The 12,640-nt window shown below is 59.4% G+C and overlaps 1 protein-coding gene across 5 annotated transcripts in view; it reads left to right on the forward strand.

Annotated features, from left to right (window-relative positions):
- Window positions 1-12,640, forward strand: part of JARID2 (jumonji and AT-rich interaction domain containing 2) — a 244,114-nt gene that overhangs the window by 218,626 nt on the left and 12,848 nt on the right. For all 5 annotated transcript variants that reach the window (XM_029242945.1, XM_029242947.1, XM_029242949.1 and 2 more), the window contains 6 exons: window positions 1,425-2,457; window positions 5,802-6,301; window positions 8,549-8,641; window positions 11,459-11,577; window positions 11,666-11,736; window positions 12,373-12,487. In XM_029242945.1, coding sequence (XP_029098778.1) covers window positions 1,425-2,457; window positions 5,802-6,301; window positions 8,549-8,641; window positions 11,459-11,577; window positions 11,666-11,736; window positions 12,373-12,487 — 1,931 coding nt within the window. The remainder of the gene's footprint in view (window positions 1-1,424; window positions 2,458-5,801; window positions 6,302-8,548; window positions 8,642-11,458; window positions 11,578-11,665; window positions 11,737-12,372; window positions 12,488-12,640) is intronic.

Below are 12,640 nucleotides of genomic sequence, written 5' to 3' on the forward strand. Positions count from 1 at the left end.
CTGCCGTGGTTTCCAAAGTAGGTCCTTGGATGAGGCTCAGCATCACCTGAACCTCATTAGAAATGCAGATTCTCGGGCTCCATCCCAGACCTACTGGATGGGAGACTGGGGATGGGGCCCAGCAACCTGGGCTGGGCCTGGGCCTAGTGCAGAGGTCGCTGAGACTCAGGCCCTGCCCTCCAGGACCTGGTCCCAGGGGTGGGTGCATCGGGTGTGGACAGGAGAGGCATGAACTGCTTTAGGTGCCACATGGCTTCCCCAGCTGGGGAGCCCGGGTCCTCCTCTTGGTCACCTTCTTCTCTGGGCCCGTTGGTGAGAAAAGGCAGCTGCTGTTTCCCAGTGAGCATGTATAATGTTTAGTCTGCCTTTTGGGGAGGTGGTGTTGCTCAGGTAACCCTGGCATCCCTGGTTGCATGTGAAAACTCGATGCCCAGGATGGTAAATGACATGTCAGAGGCCACTGAGAGGCAGAGCTGTGACGTGGTGTCCGCACCAGAGCAGCGCAGCATCAGCTCCTGCGCTGGGCCCGTTGTCATCCTTTGGAAATCAGTGCTTTTCTGGTGTCCACCCTTGTCACTCGCTGGCTTCTTTTTATACATGAGGGTGACCTTTGTGTGTCACAAGATTACTGTGGTGTCCAAGCTGTAAAATGGCTGTGAAGAGAGGCTGATTGTTTACCAAATTCCCGTAGGACCGAATGTGGACGCTTGTAGGGGCAGGAAATGGGAGCCGTCTGTGCAGAAGGGGTCGGGCCTGTTTTGCTTCATCAGAGAGGCGAGGTGCATCCAGTGAGGTGCCCTGGGGCCCGTCTCACGGGTGACTGATTGGCAGACGCCCACAGCTGACGGCTACGCCTCTGGGGCTACACCTCTGGGCGTGGCACGTGACCGGCACCTGAGCCACGTGAGCGCTCTTATTCCTTTGTTTCCGTAGCATTTTTGTTTTGTTTTTTACTTACTGAGCATGGATTTTAAAACTCTGCGGGCAGATCATGCTGCTGTAGGGAGCACAGGAAAAACTGCAGCCACGTCTTTTCTTGGCACAGGCGTGTGTCTGTGTGTCTGCCCCCTTACCAGCAAGACCTTGCTGTCGGGTGTTGTTATTAACTTGTGGCAGGTGATTGGCAGGCACGTTGAGGGTCCTCACTGGGAAACATCTAGTTTCAAACGACAAACGTGCATGTTACAGCACACCCAGGAGACCCCCTGGGCAGCACCCAGGTTGGCTGCGTGTTTTTGCACGGAAGGATGGGCCCTTAGTCCTGCGGAGATCCTGAGACCCGAGTATCTCAGAGCTGGCTTCGGGCCTGTGTGTTTTGCCTGCCTTGCCTCCCAGAAGCGGGCGCTGGCTGCTGAGTCCGGGCATGGAGTGGTCCCCGCTGACAGGTGCTAACTCCCCTTCTCCCCCTCTGCTCCTCCTCCCAGGTTTCTAAGGTCGGCGGAGTCACTCGAATGTCATCTCTGGGTACAAGTGCAGCCAGTGCCAAAAAGATGCGCGAAGTCAGACCTTCACCGTCCAAAACTGTGAAGTACACTGCAACGGTGACGAAGGGGACTGTCACATACACCAAAGCCAAGAGGGAACTGGTCAAGGAAACCAAACCTAATCACCACAAGCCCAGTTCAGCTGTCAACCACACAATCTCAGGGAAAACTGAAAGTAGCAATGCAAAAACCCGAAAACAGGTGCTATCCCTCGGGGGGGCGTCCAAGTCCACCGGGCACACCGTCAATGGCCTCAAGGTCAGTGGCAGGTTGAACCCAAAGTCATGCACTAAGGAGGGCGGGGGGCGGCAGCTGAGGGAGGGTCTGCGGAACTCCAAGCGGAGGCTGGAAGAGGCGCCCCCGGGCGACAAGCCGCAGTCGCCCCCCAAGAAGATGAAGGGGGAGGCCGGTGCTGCGGAGGGTCCCGGCAGGAAGGCGGCCCCGGCCCCCGCGGAGAAGGCGCCGCCTGGCGGCCACGGGAAGAAGGAGGTGCCCGAGCGGAGCCTGGAGAGGAACCGGCCGAAGCGGGTGTCGGCCGGCAAGGGCCCACCGGGCAGACAAGCACACGGCAAGCCGGACGGCGCCCCCTGTGAAAATCGTTCTACCTCGCAATCGGAGCCCCTGCCCCGGCCGCACGAGGCGGCGGCCAAGGCCGAGAAGGGGGCCGGCAGGGCCGGGTGGGCGGCCATGGACGAGATCCCCGTCTTGCGGCCGTCGGCCAAGGAGTTCCACGACCCGCTCGTCTACATCGAGTCGGTGCGCCCTCAGGTGGAGAAGTACGGCATGTGCAGGGTGATCCCGCCCCCGGACTGGCGGCCCGAGTGCAAGCTCAACGACGAGATGCGCTTCGTCACGCAGATCCAGCACATCCACAAGCTGGGTCGGCGCTGGGGCCCCAATGTGCAGCGGCTGGCCTGCATCAAGAAGCACCTCAGATCTCAGGGCATCACCATGGACGAGCTCCCACTCATAGGTAAGCCACCCCCACCCCCCGCCCCCCCACATCCCATGGTGTCTGCCCCAGCTTAAGCTTTTCCAGGCCCTTCTTGGCCCCCCCCTTTATGCAGGTGCAGGGTGCTCGTGACAGGAGGAGGGCTGGTCCTGTGACGCCCGCTCTCACACTCGGCAACCCCTGCTGCCCCGAGCTGTGGGCTGCCCTGCGGAGGCCAGAGTAGTGTCCGGCGAGAGGGGCAGGAGCGCTGCCCCCATGCACTTGTCTGCTGGGGGCTGCCTTACCTGAGTTCTGCAGGCTGGGAGGCTTGACCTACAGGAAGTTTTTTCTCACAGTCTGGAGGCTGGAAATCTGAAAGCAAGGTGTTGGCCGGGTTGGTTTCTCCTGAGGCCTCTCCCCTTGGCTTGTGGATGGCCGCCTTCTCCTGTGTCCTCACGTGGTCTTTGGTCTGTGTGCACGTTCTTGAGGTCCCTTCCTCTTGCTACAAGAACACCAGTCATATTGGGTTAGGACCCATCATGGTGACCTCATTTTACTTTAATTACCTCTTTAAAGACCCTGTCTCTAAATACAGCCACACTTTGTGGCCCCGAGGTTAGGACTTCAACATATGACTCTTTGTGGGTGGGGTACATTTCAGCCCATTTATCTCTGTCTGCTTATCTGTCCTTGCATCTCAGTTTTTCTGGTGATTACTGGGCCCTCGTGGAGCCCACGGGTCCGGGAACACTTCTGAGAGCAGGCACAGCTCTGGCTGTCACTGAAGCAGAGCTCTCCTTGGTGACTGCTTTTGTGAACATACACCCAGCTATTGTGAAGACCCTTGGCTCCCAGGCAGAGCCCACGGATGGCTCTTGGAATCCGCATTTCCCTCTTCCTCTCCCCTTATTGAGCCTCCAGGATTAACTCACTCTGTCAGTGATGAGCGGTTCTGCGGAGTGGGGTTCCTTTTGGGTCTGCCAGGTGAGTCACGTGCTTCCCTTCTGGCTCTAGACCCTTGACAGGAACAGGGCATGTCCTTCCTCCAGTTGGAGAGGACAACTTTTTAAAGGCAGGGAGCAGAGGAGATATTATCGGTCATTTAGGTGTCAAGAGTTGGCAGTAAGATAGGGCTCCTTGTAAGATGGAGGTTTCATTATTACTCTCAGCAGGTGAGAATCACTTAAATTGAAAGAATTCTTGGTTTGTGGTCCACTGTCGGGGATGTGGTCGAAGGTGACACAGGGCCGTGGGAACAGGCTGAGGAGGTGCCAGCCTCTTGGGAGCTTGGCGTTGGCTGCGTGGGTGACCAAGAACCTCACCAAGTCGTGGCTGCAGTGGGACGTCTTGGGTCCCCCAGCCTGCCCAGGGGAGGGGGCACGGCAGGTCTTCTGGGGACAGGTGGTGTGCTCAGGTGACGTCATGAGGGCAGAGAGCGATCTTCCATTCAGAGTGGGTTTCCTTAACCTTGACTCCCGTGGCACCAGAAGCCGCGAGGACCTGACACTGTGGTGTGTGTGTGTTCACACCCGTTGCTGTTACCCCAGCTGTAAAGCGTCGTCAGCTTCCAGAAGAGGAGCTGAGCTGGACCGTTAACCGCAGAGGCCTCGGGCTGTGGCTCTGAGCTCAGCCTCCTTGCAGTGTGAGAGACTTGGGAGTTTTTTTTGTGTGTGTGTGGTACGCGGGCCTCTCACTGTTGTGGCCTCTCCCGTTGTGGAGCACAGGCTCCGGACACGCAGGCTCAGCGGCCGTGGCTCACGAGCCCAGCCACTCCATGGCACGTGGGATCTTCCCGGACCGGGGCACGAACCCGTGTCCCCTGCATCGGCAGGCGGACTCCCAACCACTGCACCACCAGGGAAGCCCGAGACTTGGTAGTTTTGAAGGAATTTCCCAGAATCCACAGAGCGGCTGCTCCTTCTCTGGGAAGGCGGCACTTTGTCACGTAGCATCCTCGTGGTCCTGAGAACGGGTTGATGATAGCAGGTGAGGAGTGAAATAATGGATTTGCACGTACTGGGTCAGTTTTCTCCGTGCTGTTGAATAACAGTGATTGCCTCCCTTCTGGTCAGCCTGTGGTCTGAGCCCCTTGGGGTAACTCCCATCCCTCTTCACCTCGGCAAGTCCGGGTGGTGTGCGGGCAGCCCCAGGAGATGCCCCAATTGAGAGCAGGGCCTGGAGTGCATCTTGGAATCTTGGGCTTTAGGCCCCTCCCGGCCAGGGTTGGGGCGAGTTTCCTCCTCGACGTGGCCCCCACTGCGCTGACCACAACCAGCGCCAGCGTCCCACCAGCACAGTAGATGGACTCGGGCTGCCGCTCGCCCTTCCCTGGCTGAGGCGGCCCTGAGTTGCCCGGCCGCCAGCGTGCACGTGCTGCTCTCAGGAGTCCCGCTGCTTTTCCGTTCATTTATCTTATATAAACGTATCCCCACCCTTTAAAGAGCTAAACGTTCTTAATGTTTACTTCGCTCACCTACCGTTTTGTGGAGTGTTTACCTCCTAACAGCCAGTGGACGGTTATTCTGGAAGATTTTCTTCCACATTTATTGGGCAAAGGGAGGTTGATTTTCCAGGTCCCGCTGAGAGAGTCACTTGGCGGGCATTCAGACACATCTGAGTTTTGACATGCTTTGTACAGTGTGATCAAGGGGCGTAGTGAAGACGAGCCCATACACCTGGGATAAGCAGCCCTCTGTGTGAGTGGTGATGGGAGTAGCTGAGGGACAGACCACCGCCTGCCCCGAGGTGGGTGCTGCCTGCTGCCCGGAAACCCTGGGGCGGGGGTTTGAAAATAAGTTACTCTGTGTGTGTGTGTGTGTGTGTGTGTGTGTGTGTGCGCGCGTGCGCTGGGGGTGTGGGGGGGGTTGGGCGTGAGAACCCATGCTGAGTGTGTACACTTTCCGACATCGCAGCTGTTCCGGGTGACCCTGGCTCGTGGGTATGGCTGGGTGGGGCTGTCTACTCAAGCCTTGCCAGCCCCAGCCGGGATGCCCTGTTCCATCACCCTGCCTCCTGGGGTGTGAGAGGTGTGCACCCTGCCCCTGCTCCAGGGGACGCTGGACTCGTCCTCCTCGCGGATCTGCTCGGCCGTCTCTCCTTCCATTCAGCCCTCTGCCTAAGTGTCCTCTCCTCGGGGCTCCCTGCCCTGACCACCCTCCTAAGACGGCCGCCTCTCAGCCTGTCCTGCTCTGTTTATCGTCCTAGTGCCCAAGATGGTCTAAACCCCGTCTCCCTGTAAACTGGATTGTTCTGTTTGCTGCGCTGACCCCAGGGCCTGGCGGCATCTCTGGCACGGGGCACCCATGGACTCTTGGGTGATGGAGGATGGTCTTGTTGACGGGCCTTTTCACTGACTGTCCCTGTGTTTTCCTCCCTCACTGTCCCAGGAGGCTGTGAGCTCGACCTGGCCTGCTTTTTCCGGCTGATTAACGAGATGGGCGGCATGCAGCAAGTGACTGACCTCAAAAAATGGAACAAACTAGCAGACATGCTGCGCATCCCCAAAACCGCCCAGGACCGGCTGGCCAAGCTGCAGGAGGCCTACTGCCAGTACCTGCTCTCCTATGACTCCCTGTCCCCCGAGGAGCACCGGCGCCTGGAGAAGGAGGTGCTGATGGAGAAGGAGAGCCTGGAGAGGCGCAAGGGGCCCCTGGAGGGCCACACGGAGCAGGACTACAACCGCTTCCACCCGCTGCCCCGCTTCGAGCCCAAGAACGGGCTCATTAACGGCGTGGCCCACAGGAACGGCTTCCGCAGCAAGCTGAAGGAGGTGGGCCCCGCGCAGCTCAAGACGGGGCGGCGGCGACTCTTTGCTCAGGAAAAGGAGGTGGTGAAGGAGGAGGACGACAGAGGCATCCTCAGTGACTTCCACAAGTGCATATATAAGGTAGGGCCCCTGGGCGGGGCCTGGGCGGGGGGCCTCGGGAGCACATGCGGGCCCGGGGGTCCGCTGCGTCAGGCTCCCGAGACCCGGCAGTCGGCTCTGGCTCCGGTCCTCACAAAGAGAGGCGTCTGCAGTCTGCAGGGGGCTGGGTGTCTGGTCGAGGTTACTGGGCGCCCAGCCAGGGGAGTCGCTTGCCCACCGTGGCCTTGGGCTTCCTGTCCATTAATTAAATGGGTTTGCGTGCGCACATGTGTGCCCATGTGCCAGGGGTGCAGCCTGGGAGCCACCCCCTCATCCTGGAGTGGCTGCCCGTCGGGGCCAGGCCCTCTGTAGCTCCTGATGGACACGCCCCCACTGCCACCCAGCCTGCCCAGCTCGCCTCTGCCGGCTCCTTTCTGTCCGCCATCACGGGTCTCCCGGGGAGGGGGAGGGAGGCTCCCTGCTTCAGCCGTATCCCGTAACCGCCCAGCCATTCCGAGGGGGCGCCCTCTGGGGAGCGCAGTGGCGTGCTGGCTCTGTGTCTGCAGGGCGGTGGGGACCCGGGCTGGGAGAGGGCACAGACTGGGCACTGCCCCTGCACCGCTCCGGCAGCGATCTGCTCCGTAGGCTCCGGGGTTGGGGGGGGGGGGGCCCGTGGAGGCCTTGGTGGCCATGCTTCCGCCGCACGAGCCTGGTCTGGAGACGCGTCGGGCATCTGCGGTTCTGCCCTGAGTTTGGCCTCTTCCCTTTGTGTCCCCACTCCGAGGTCCCACCTCTGGCCACCCTCTGCCTCGCTTCTCATTCTCTCCTAGGCTTGAGTCCTGCCCTCCTTTCTGGAGAGAGATGCCTGCTTGCCTAGAGCTTTTCCTGTTACCGGACCCAGCCAGGGTCGGGTCTCCACAGCTGTGGCCGCGGTCTGGTGGCCGTGACAGTGCTCCATGGCACCTCTGTGCGCCGAGGGGCCGGGAGCTCGAGGCTCCAGGTTCTGAGCCCCCTCAGCATCTGGGGGCATTGACTGTTGTGTGCTGGGTGTCATCGCCTTGAATTACAGGCACCTTGCTTTAGGTGACACAAAATCAGGTTCCTTGTAGTAGTTGGAACTTCGTCGTGTAACGAGTGGCACGTCAGGGGAAGTTTGGACTTGTGCAGCAGTTTCCCTTTTCGTGAGAACCCTACTTACAGAGCCGAAGAGTAAAAGCAAAGGGCAGGGTCTGTAAGCTGAGTGCTTTGACTGTCCTTCCAGAGGCAAGAAGGGCCTGCCCCCTTCCTAGACCTGCAGCTCTGTTCACGGGGATGCTCCCGCATCGCCTCATTAGGGAGACCCTCCCTGACCACCTGCCTTGCAGCCCTGCCCCTCTGCTTCGGCTCTTCGCACTTAGTGCCACCTCCCAGCTGTTTTGTGTGAGTCAGAGTTCCCCAGGCCGCCACGAGGCCAGGGACTTTGTCTGTTTTGAGCACTGCTGTATCTTCAGCCCTTAGAACCAGGCATGTACACAGTAGGTGCTCAGTAAGTACTTCCACAGTCAGGGGGTGAGCATGCCTGGTCAGGGATGAGTGGAGTGCTTGCCTTTAGGACAAAGCGTGTCCGCCATGTGTCACCCCAGTGAGCTTGCCCTTGCTAACATTCCCAGGCAGGGGTGGCGTGCAGGGGTGGGGAGGGGACGTTAGATAATCTGAAGGGCCTGTGTGCTGTCCCAGGGGGGCGTGGGGGACGGGGAGTGGCTCCATGGCAGAGAAGGGCCGGATCCTTCTGTCCCCTGCACATCTACGAGGCCAGGCTGCTCACCTGGCCGGTTCTCACGTGAGGACCCTCAGGGTGGGTGTAGGCGTCGCCCAAGTTTCTTTCCCGGGGTCCCCGGTCCCGAGGTGCAGTCAGTGTCTGACTTGATGCTGCTGGTTTCCCCCACTGGCCACAGACTTTCTCCTGCCCTTGCCACATTGCACCCGTTGCTCCAGGGAGTGAAAGCAGCTTTTAAGCGGGGCACCCTGCAGCGCACCCAGGGCTCCTGTGGGACCCCGTTCTGCTGGCTGAAGGGGGGGGGGGGTCTGGCCCGGCGCTGGATGGCCAGGGGTCCTCCCACTCCTTTGTTGGCACCGAGGGTCTTTCTCGGGGAGTTTTTCCGCCGCCTCTGCTCGTGTCAACTCAAGACGTGGCCCAGCCCCCGGTCACAGGGATGCGTCACAGAGGGGCCCGTGACGAGGTGGCCTGATTTGGGGTCCCGGCTCTTCTTTGTTTCTTACACTTGACTCTTGTTTTTGTTTTCTTTTCAGGGGAGGTCTGTTTCTTTAACGACTTTTTACCGAACAGCAAGAAATATCATGAACATGTGTTTCAGCAAGGAGCCCGCACCAGCTGAAATCGAGGTGCGTGGGCTGGGCGGTCCCGGCCCCCCTCCGCTCGGAGCCAGGGATGGGGCCCCTGGGCCTTCTGGGGGCGGGCAGGCGGAGGGGTCGTGAGCGCTCTGCCCATCGTCTGGGTGCTGGGGGCAGCCAGAAGTTTCAACTCGTGCCGACCCCAACTTGTGCAGGGTTAGCAAAGGTGTAGTGGAGAGAGCGAGCCTCCCCGGCTTCGCCCTGACTCCCCTGGAGCCGAGGCTGCGGCCCGGGGAGAGCCCCAGACGGGCGCCGCCCAGCTGGCCGCCTCTCAACCCTTCTCACCCTGTCCTCCGGGTGCCTGTTATGCAAGAGAATGTTTGGAATCCCTTGAAACCCCAGTTGTGCTCTTTGCTCTCTCCTGTTTTTCATTTAACGGGGTTGGCAGGTTGCCATTTCTGTGCCTCTGAGTTGTGTGAGGTTGGAGAGGTGCAAGTGCGTCCTGCGCCCAGGTCGGCGAGCAGCAGTGCGGCGTGAGGCGTGGCCCGGGGCGCCCGGCTGCTGACGTAGGTGGGCCTGTGTAGGGGGAGGCCCGACTTCTCTCGCTGGTTCAGGGCGGCTGCTGGCGGAGCATGCGGTGATGCGGACTGCAGCCTGGCTTTTGGTGAACAGCTGGTCTCAGGGCACATCTTTTTCTTTGAAGATATGTGCTTCTTCCTCTCGGTAAAACCGTGCTGACCACCAGGGCGCCCGGTCCCTGATTTGATCGGGTTTCCCGGGAGTGGGCCTTTCAGGACAGTCTGGGTCACCAGGACGCCTGGTCCCCTGCATCTGTGCCGCGTGGGACCCCGCCTCTGATGGTAGCCGTCAGAAGCCCAGGAGGTCCCGCCCTGGTGCTCCGGCCTTGGTTTCCCAGGTTGGTGGATTCCGTGTTCGATTTTGGCATCACCGTCATTGCTTTTAGGCCCCGGGTCTGTACCCTGGGCGGTATCTGTGAACACCACACAGTGGCCTGACCTTTGGCCCTGCCAAATCCATGTTCCATCTACCGCGACGCCAGCGGTGCCCTGATTCTGCGACACGTGGCCGTCACAGTTGCTTCCCGAGTGCCTGTGCCATTTGTGGGAGAAACGTCAGAGGAAAGGAACACGACTCTGGGGCTGAACACCAGAGGTGGAAAAAGAGGCCTTTGCTTTACAAGCGCAGGTCCCTGTCGGGCGTCCCCGAAGGGTAGGGTTGTCACCGTCTGTCGCTTCCTACTCGGGAATTAATTCTCTCTGGAAGCCCAGGTTTCGCTTTAACAGTTGTATAATATCTAAACACAAAGGGAAGATATGCTAAACTCCTCCACCCTTTAAGTCTGGCTGACTTCTAGATCCTGCAGAGAGCCTGGGCCCTCTCCTCGGCTGGTTTCACCAGCCTGAGTGCGCCCCCCCCGTAGCGGACGGCCCCCTTCCTCCCCTGCCTCTTTATTCACCCAGCAGAGGTTGCTGTGGGTCTAGGCGGGACTGGCCTGAACCCGTCCCCTCAGACAGACTGCTGCTCCGTCATCCGCTGCCTGCTAGGACGTCTGTTTGAGGAACCCGGGCATTTAATGCTGTCGACGTCCTCCTTGACGCGGGGCATCTGGCCGCCCCCAGGCTGGTTTTGTTGCAGGAGCCGCACGGCGGGGTGGTGGCTGACACCGGGGGCTCGTGGGTGAGGCTTCCTCCTCTAAGTGGGGTTCCAGGAAGCAGGGGTGGGTGATGCTGTACTTCTGGAATGATGAGCGGAGACACAGTGAGGGGGGAAACTGAACCTCTCTCACCTGTTAGCAAAGCGCATCGCGACCCCCTGTTGCCCTGCAGTCGTTTAGGTCATGCCCATCCCTCCCCCATCTGTTTTGCTGGCTTGGGTCACAGCCTGGGGGTCCGACCCTCACGTGCAGCCCGCTCATTGGGGGTGTGCAGCGTGTGTCTGCTGAGACGCCTGCCTGGGGCTGTGGTCATTACACCTACGTCTTCAGCCCCTTTGCTGTTATCGCTTTCTCCCTCCCTTTTGTATAAATGATTTTTTTTTTTTTTTTTTTTTTTTTTTTGCGGGGCGCGGGCCCCTCACCGCTGTGGCCTCTCCCGTTGCGGAGCACAGGCTCCGGACGCGCAGGCTCAGCGGCCATGGCTCACGGGGCCAGCCGCTCCGCGGCATGTGGGATCCTCCCGGACCGGGACACGAACCCGTGTCCCCTGCATCGGCAGGCGGACTCTCAACCACTGTGCCACCAGGGAAGCCCCTCGTATAAATGATTTTTAATTGTGGTAAAATATGTGTAACGTTTACCATGTTAGCCATTTTTAAGTGCAGTTCAGTGGCCCTGAAGTCCATTCACGTTGTTTTGTGACCGTCACCACCATCCATTTCCAGAACTTTTCCATCTTCCCAAACTAAAAGTCGGTTCCTGTTAAACACTGAGCCCCTGTCCTCCCTCTGCGCAGCCCATGACACCGCTGCTCTTCTTCCTCTCCGACTTTGACTGTCCTGAGTACCTCATGGGAGTGGAGTCACGGTATTTGTCCTTCTGAGACTGGCTTATTCCACTTCGCGTGAAGTCCTCGAGGTTCATCCGTGTTGTCGCGTGTCCGAGTTGCCCTCCTTTTTGAGGCTGAGTCGTGTTCCGTGGACGTTGAACCTTGTGTTTATCCAGTCGTCCACTATGGACGTGGCCGCCTTGACCGTGGGCGTGCGGTCGTCTGTCTGCAGCCCCGTCCCCCTGCTCCCTAGTGGCTGTTGCTCTGGGCGAAGATGGTCCCTTCGTCTCGCATCGTTGAGTTGAGCTGGGCCCTGCGGCCACGGGCAGCGAGATGGTGCTGACAGCCCTCCCTCTCCCCGCAGCAAGAGTACTGGAGGCTCGTGGAGGAGAAGGACTGCCATGTGGCCGTGCACTGCGGCAAGGTGGACACCAACACCCACGGCAGCGGCTTCCCGGTGGGAAAATCAGAACCGTTTTCAAGGTAACGTCGGACGCTCCTGCCCGTGTCCTGGGGACTGGACAGTGCCCCTCCACGTCCGTCAGTGACGCTCCTGTGCTTTCCTCTGCAGACACGGATGGAACCTCACCGTCCTCCCCAATAACACAGGCTCCATCCTGCGTCACCTTGGTGCTGTGCCTGGTAAGCCTCCCTCGGGTGGCTGTGGACCCAGCTCGCCCCGTCAAGAGCTGGAGGGGAGGGGACTGCGGCGCATGGCGCGTGGAGAGAACTGGGATTGTTAGAGAAGAGAGAGGGGTCAGCATCATGGCTGAAGTCAGTAAAAATGCGGAAAGGTAAACCAAATCGCAGATCTAGAAGCTGGGCAGGTGCGTAATGGCCAAGCTTTCCACCTTGGCCAATTTCAGAGCTAACGTCCTGACTCTGTGGGGCTACTGCCTCACAGCCGGGAGGGAAACCAGTTGTCCTGGGTGTTGTGGGAAGAAGGGGCCCCTGGAGGAGGTGGCGGGTAGGGGTTACCCCGAACAAAGGGGCCCCGCTTCCTGGCTGGTGGCCAGTCGACAACAGTCGTGGTCGTGTTCCTTGGGCATCTTGCCTCCTGCCTAAAGTCACTAGTTAAGATGTTCTTCCACGACTGTTTTGTGTCACGTGATCTTGGTTTCTGTGTAAGAAGCAGGAAAGAGCAAGTCCCTTCTAATCACTGGGTTTTGTCTGGTTTTGAATCCCATTTCTTTTTCTGGTTTGGGGAGAAGATGCAATTTCTCTTGCTGTCCCCCCTGAGACATTGGTCTTCATCCTGCCCTGTCCCCTGTGTTCTAGGAGTGACAATTCCCTGGCTAAATATTGGCATGGTCTTTTCTACCTCATGCTGGTCTCGAGACCAAAACCACCTTCCCTACATTGACTACTTACACACTGGTGCTGACTGCATTTGGTGAGTACGCCGGCCCCAGGCCTCCTGATGCCACCTCGCGCTCACTGATGGCTGACGGCCTTGGAGGACTTACTTTGCGAGTTTGTCCCGTGTTCCGTGTCATATCAGCCTGGGGAGCTGTGTTAGAAGTCGAGCTGGTGGAGAATATTTTAA

Source organism: Monodon monoceros, unplaced genomic scaffold (genome assembly GCF_005190385.1).
Source record: "Monodon monoceros isolate NGI ecotype Baffin Bay Population unplaced genomic scaffold, NGI_Narwhal_1 Super_Scaffold_3, whole genome shotgun sequence".
Classification (NCBI taxonomy): Eukaryota; Metazoa; Chordata; class Mammalia; order Artiodactyla; family Monodontidae; genus Monodon; species Monodon monoceros.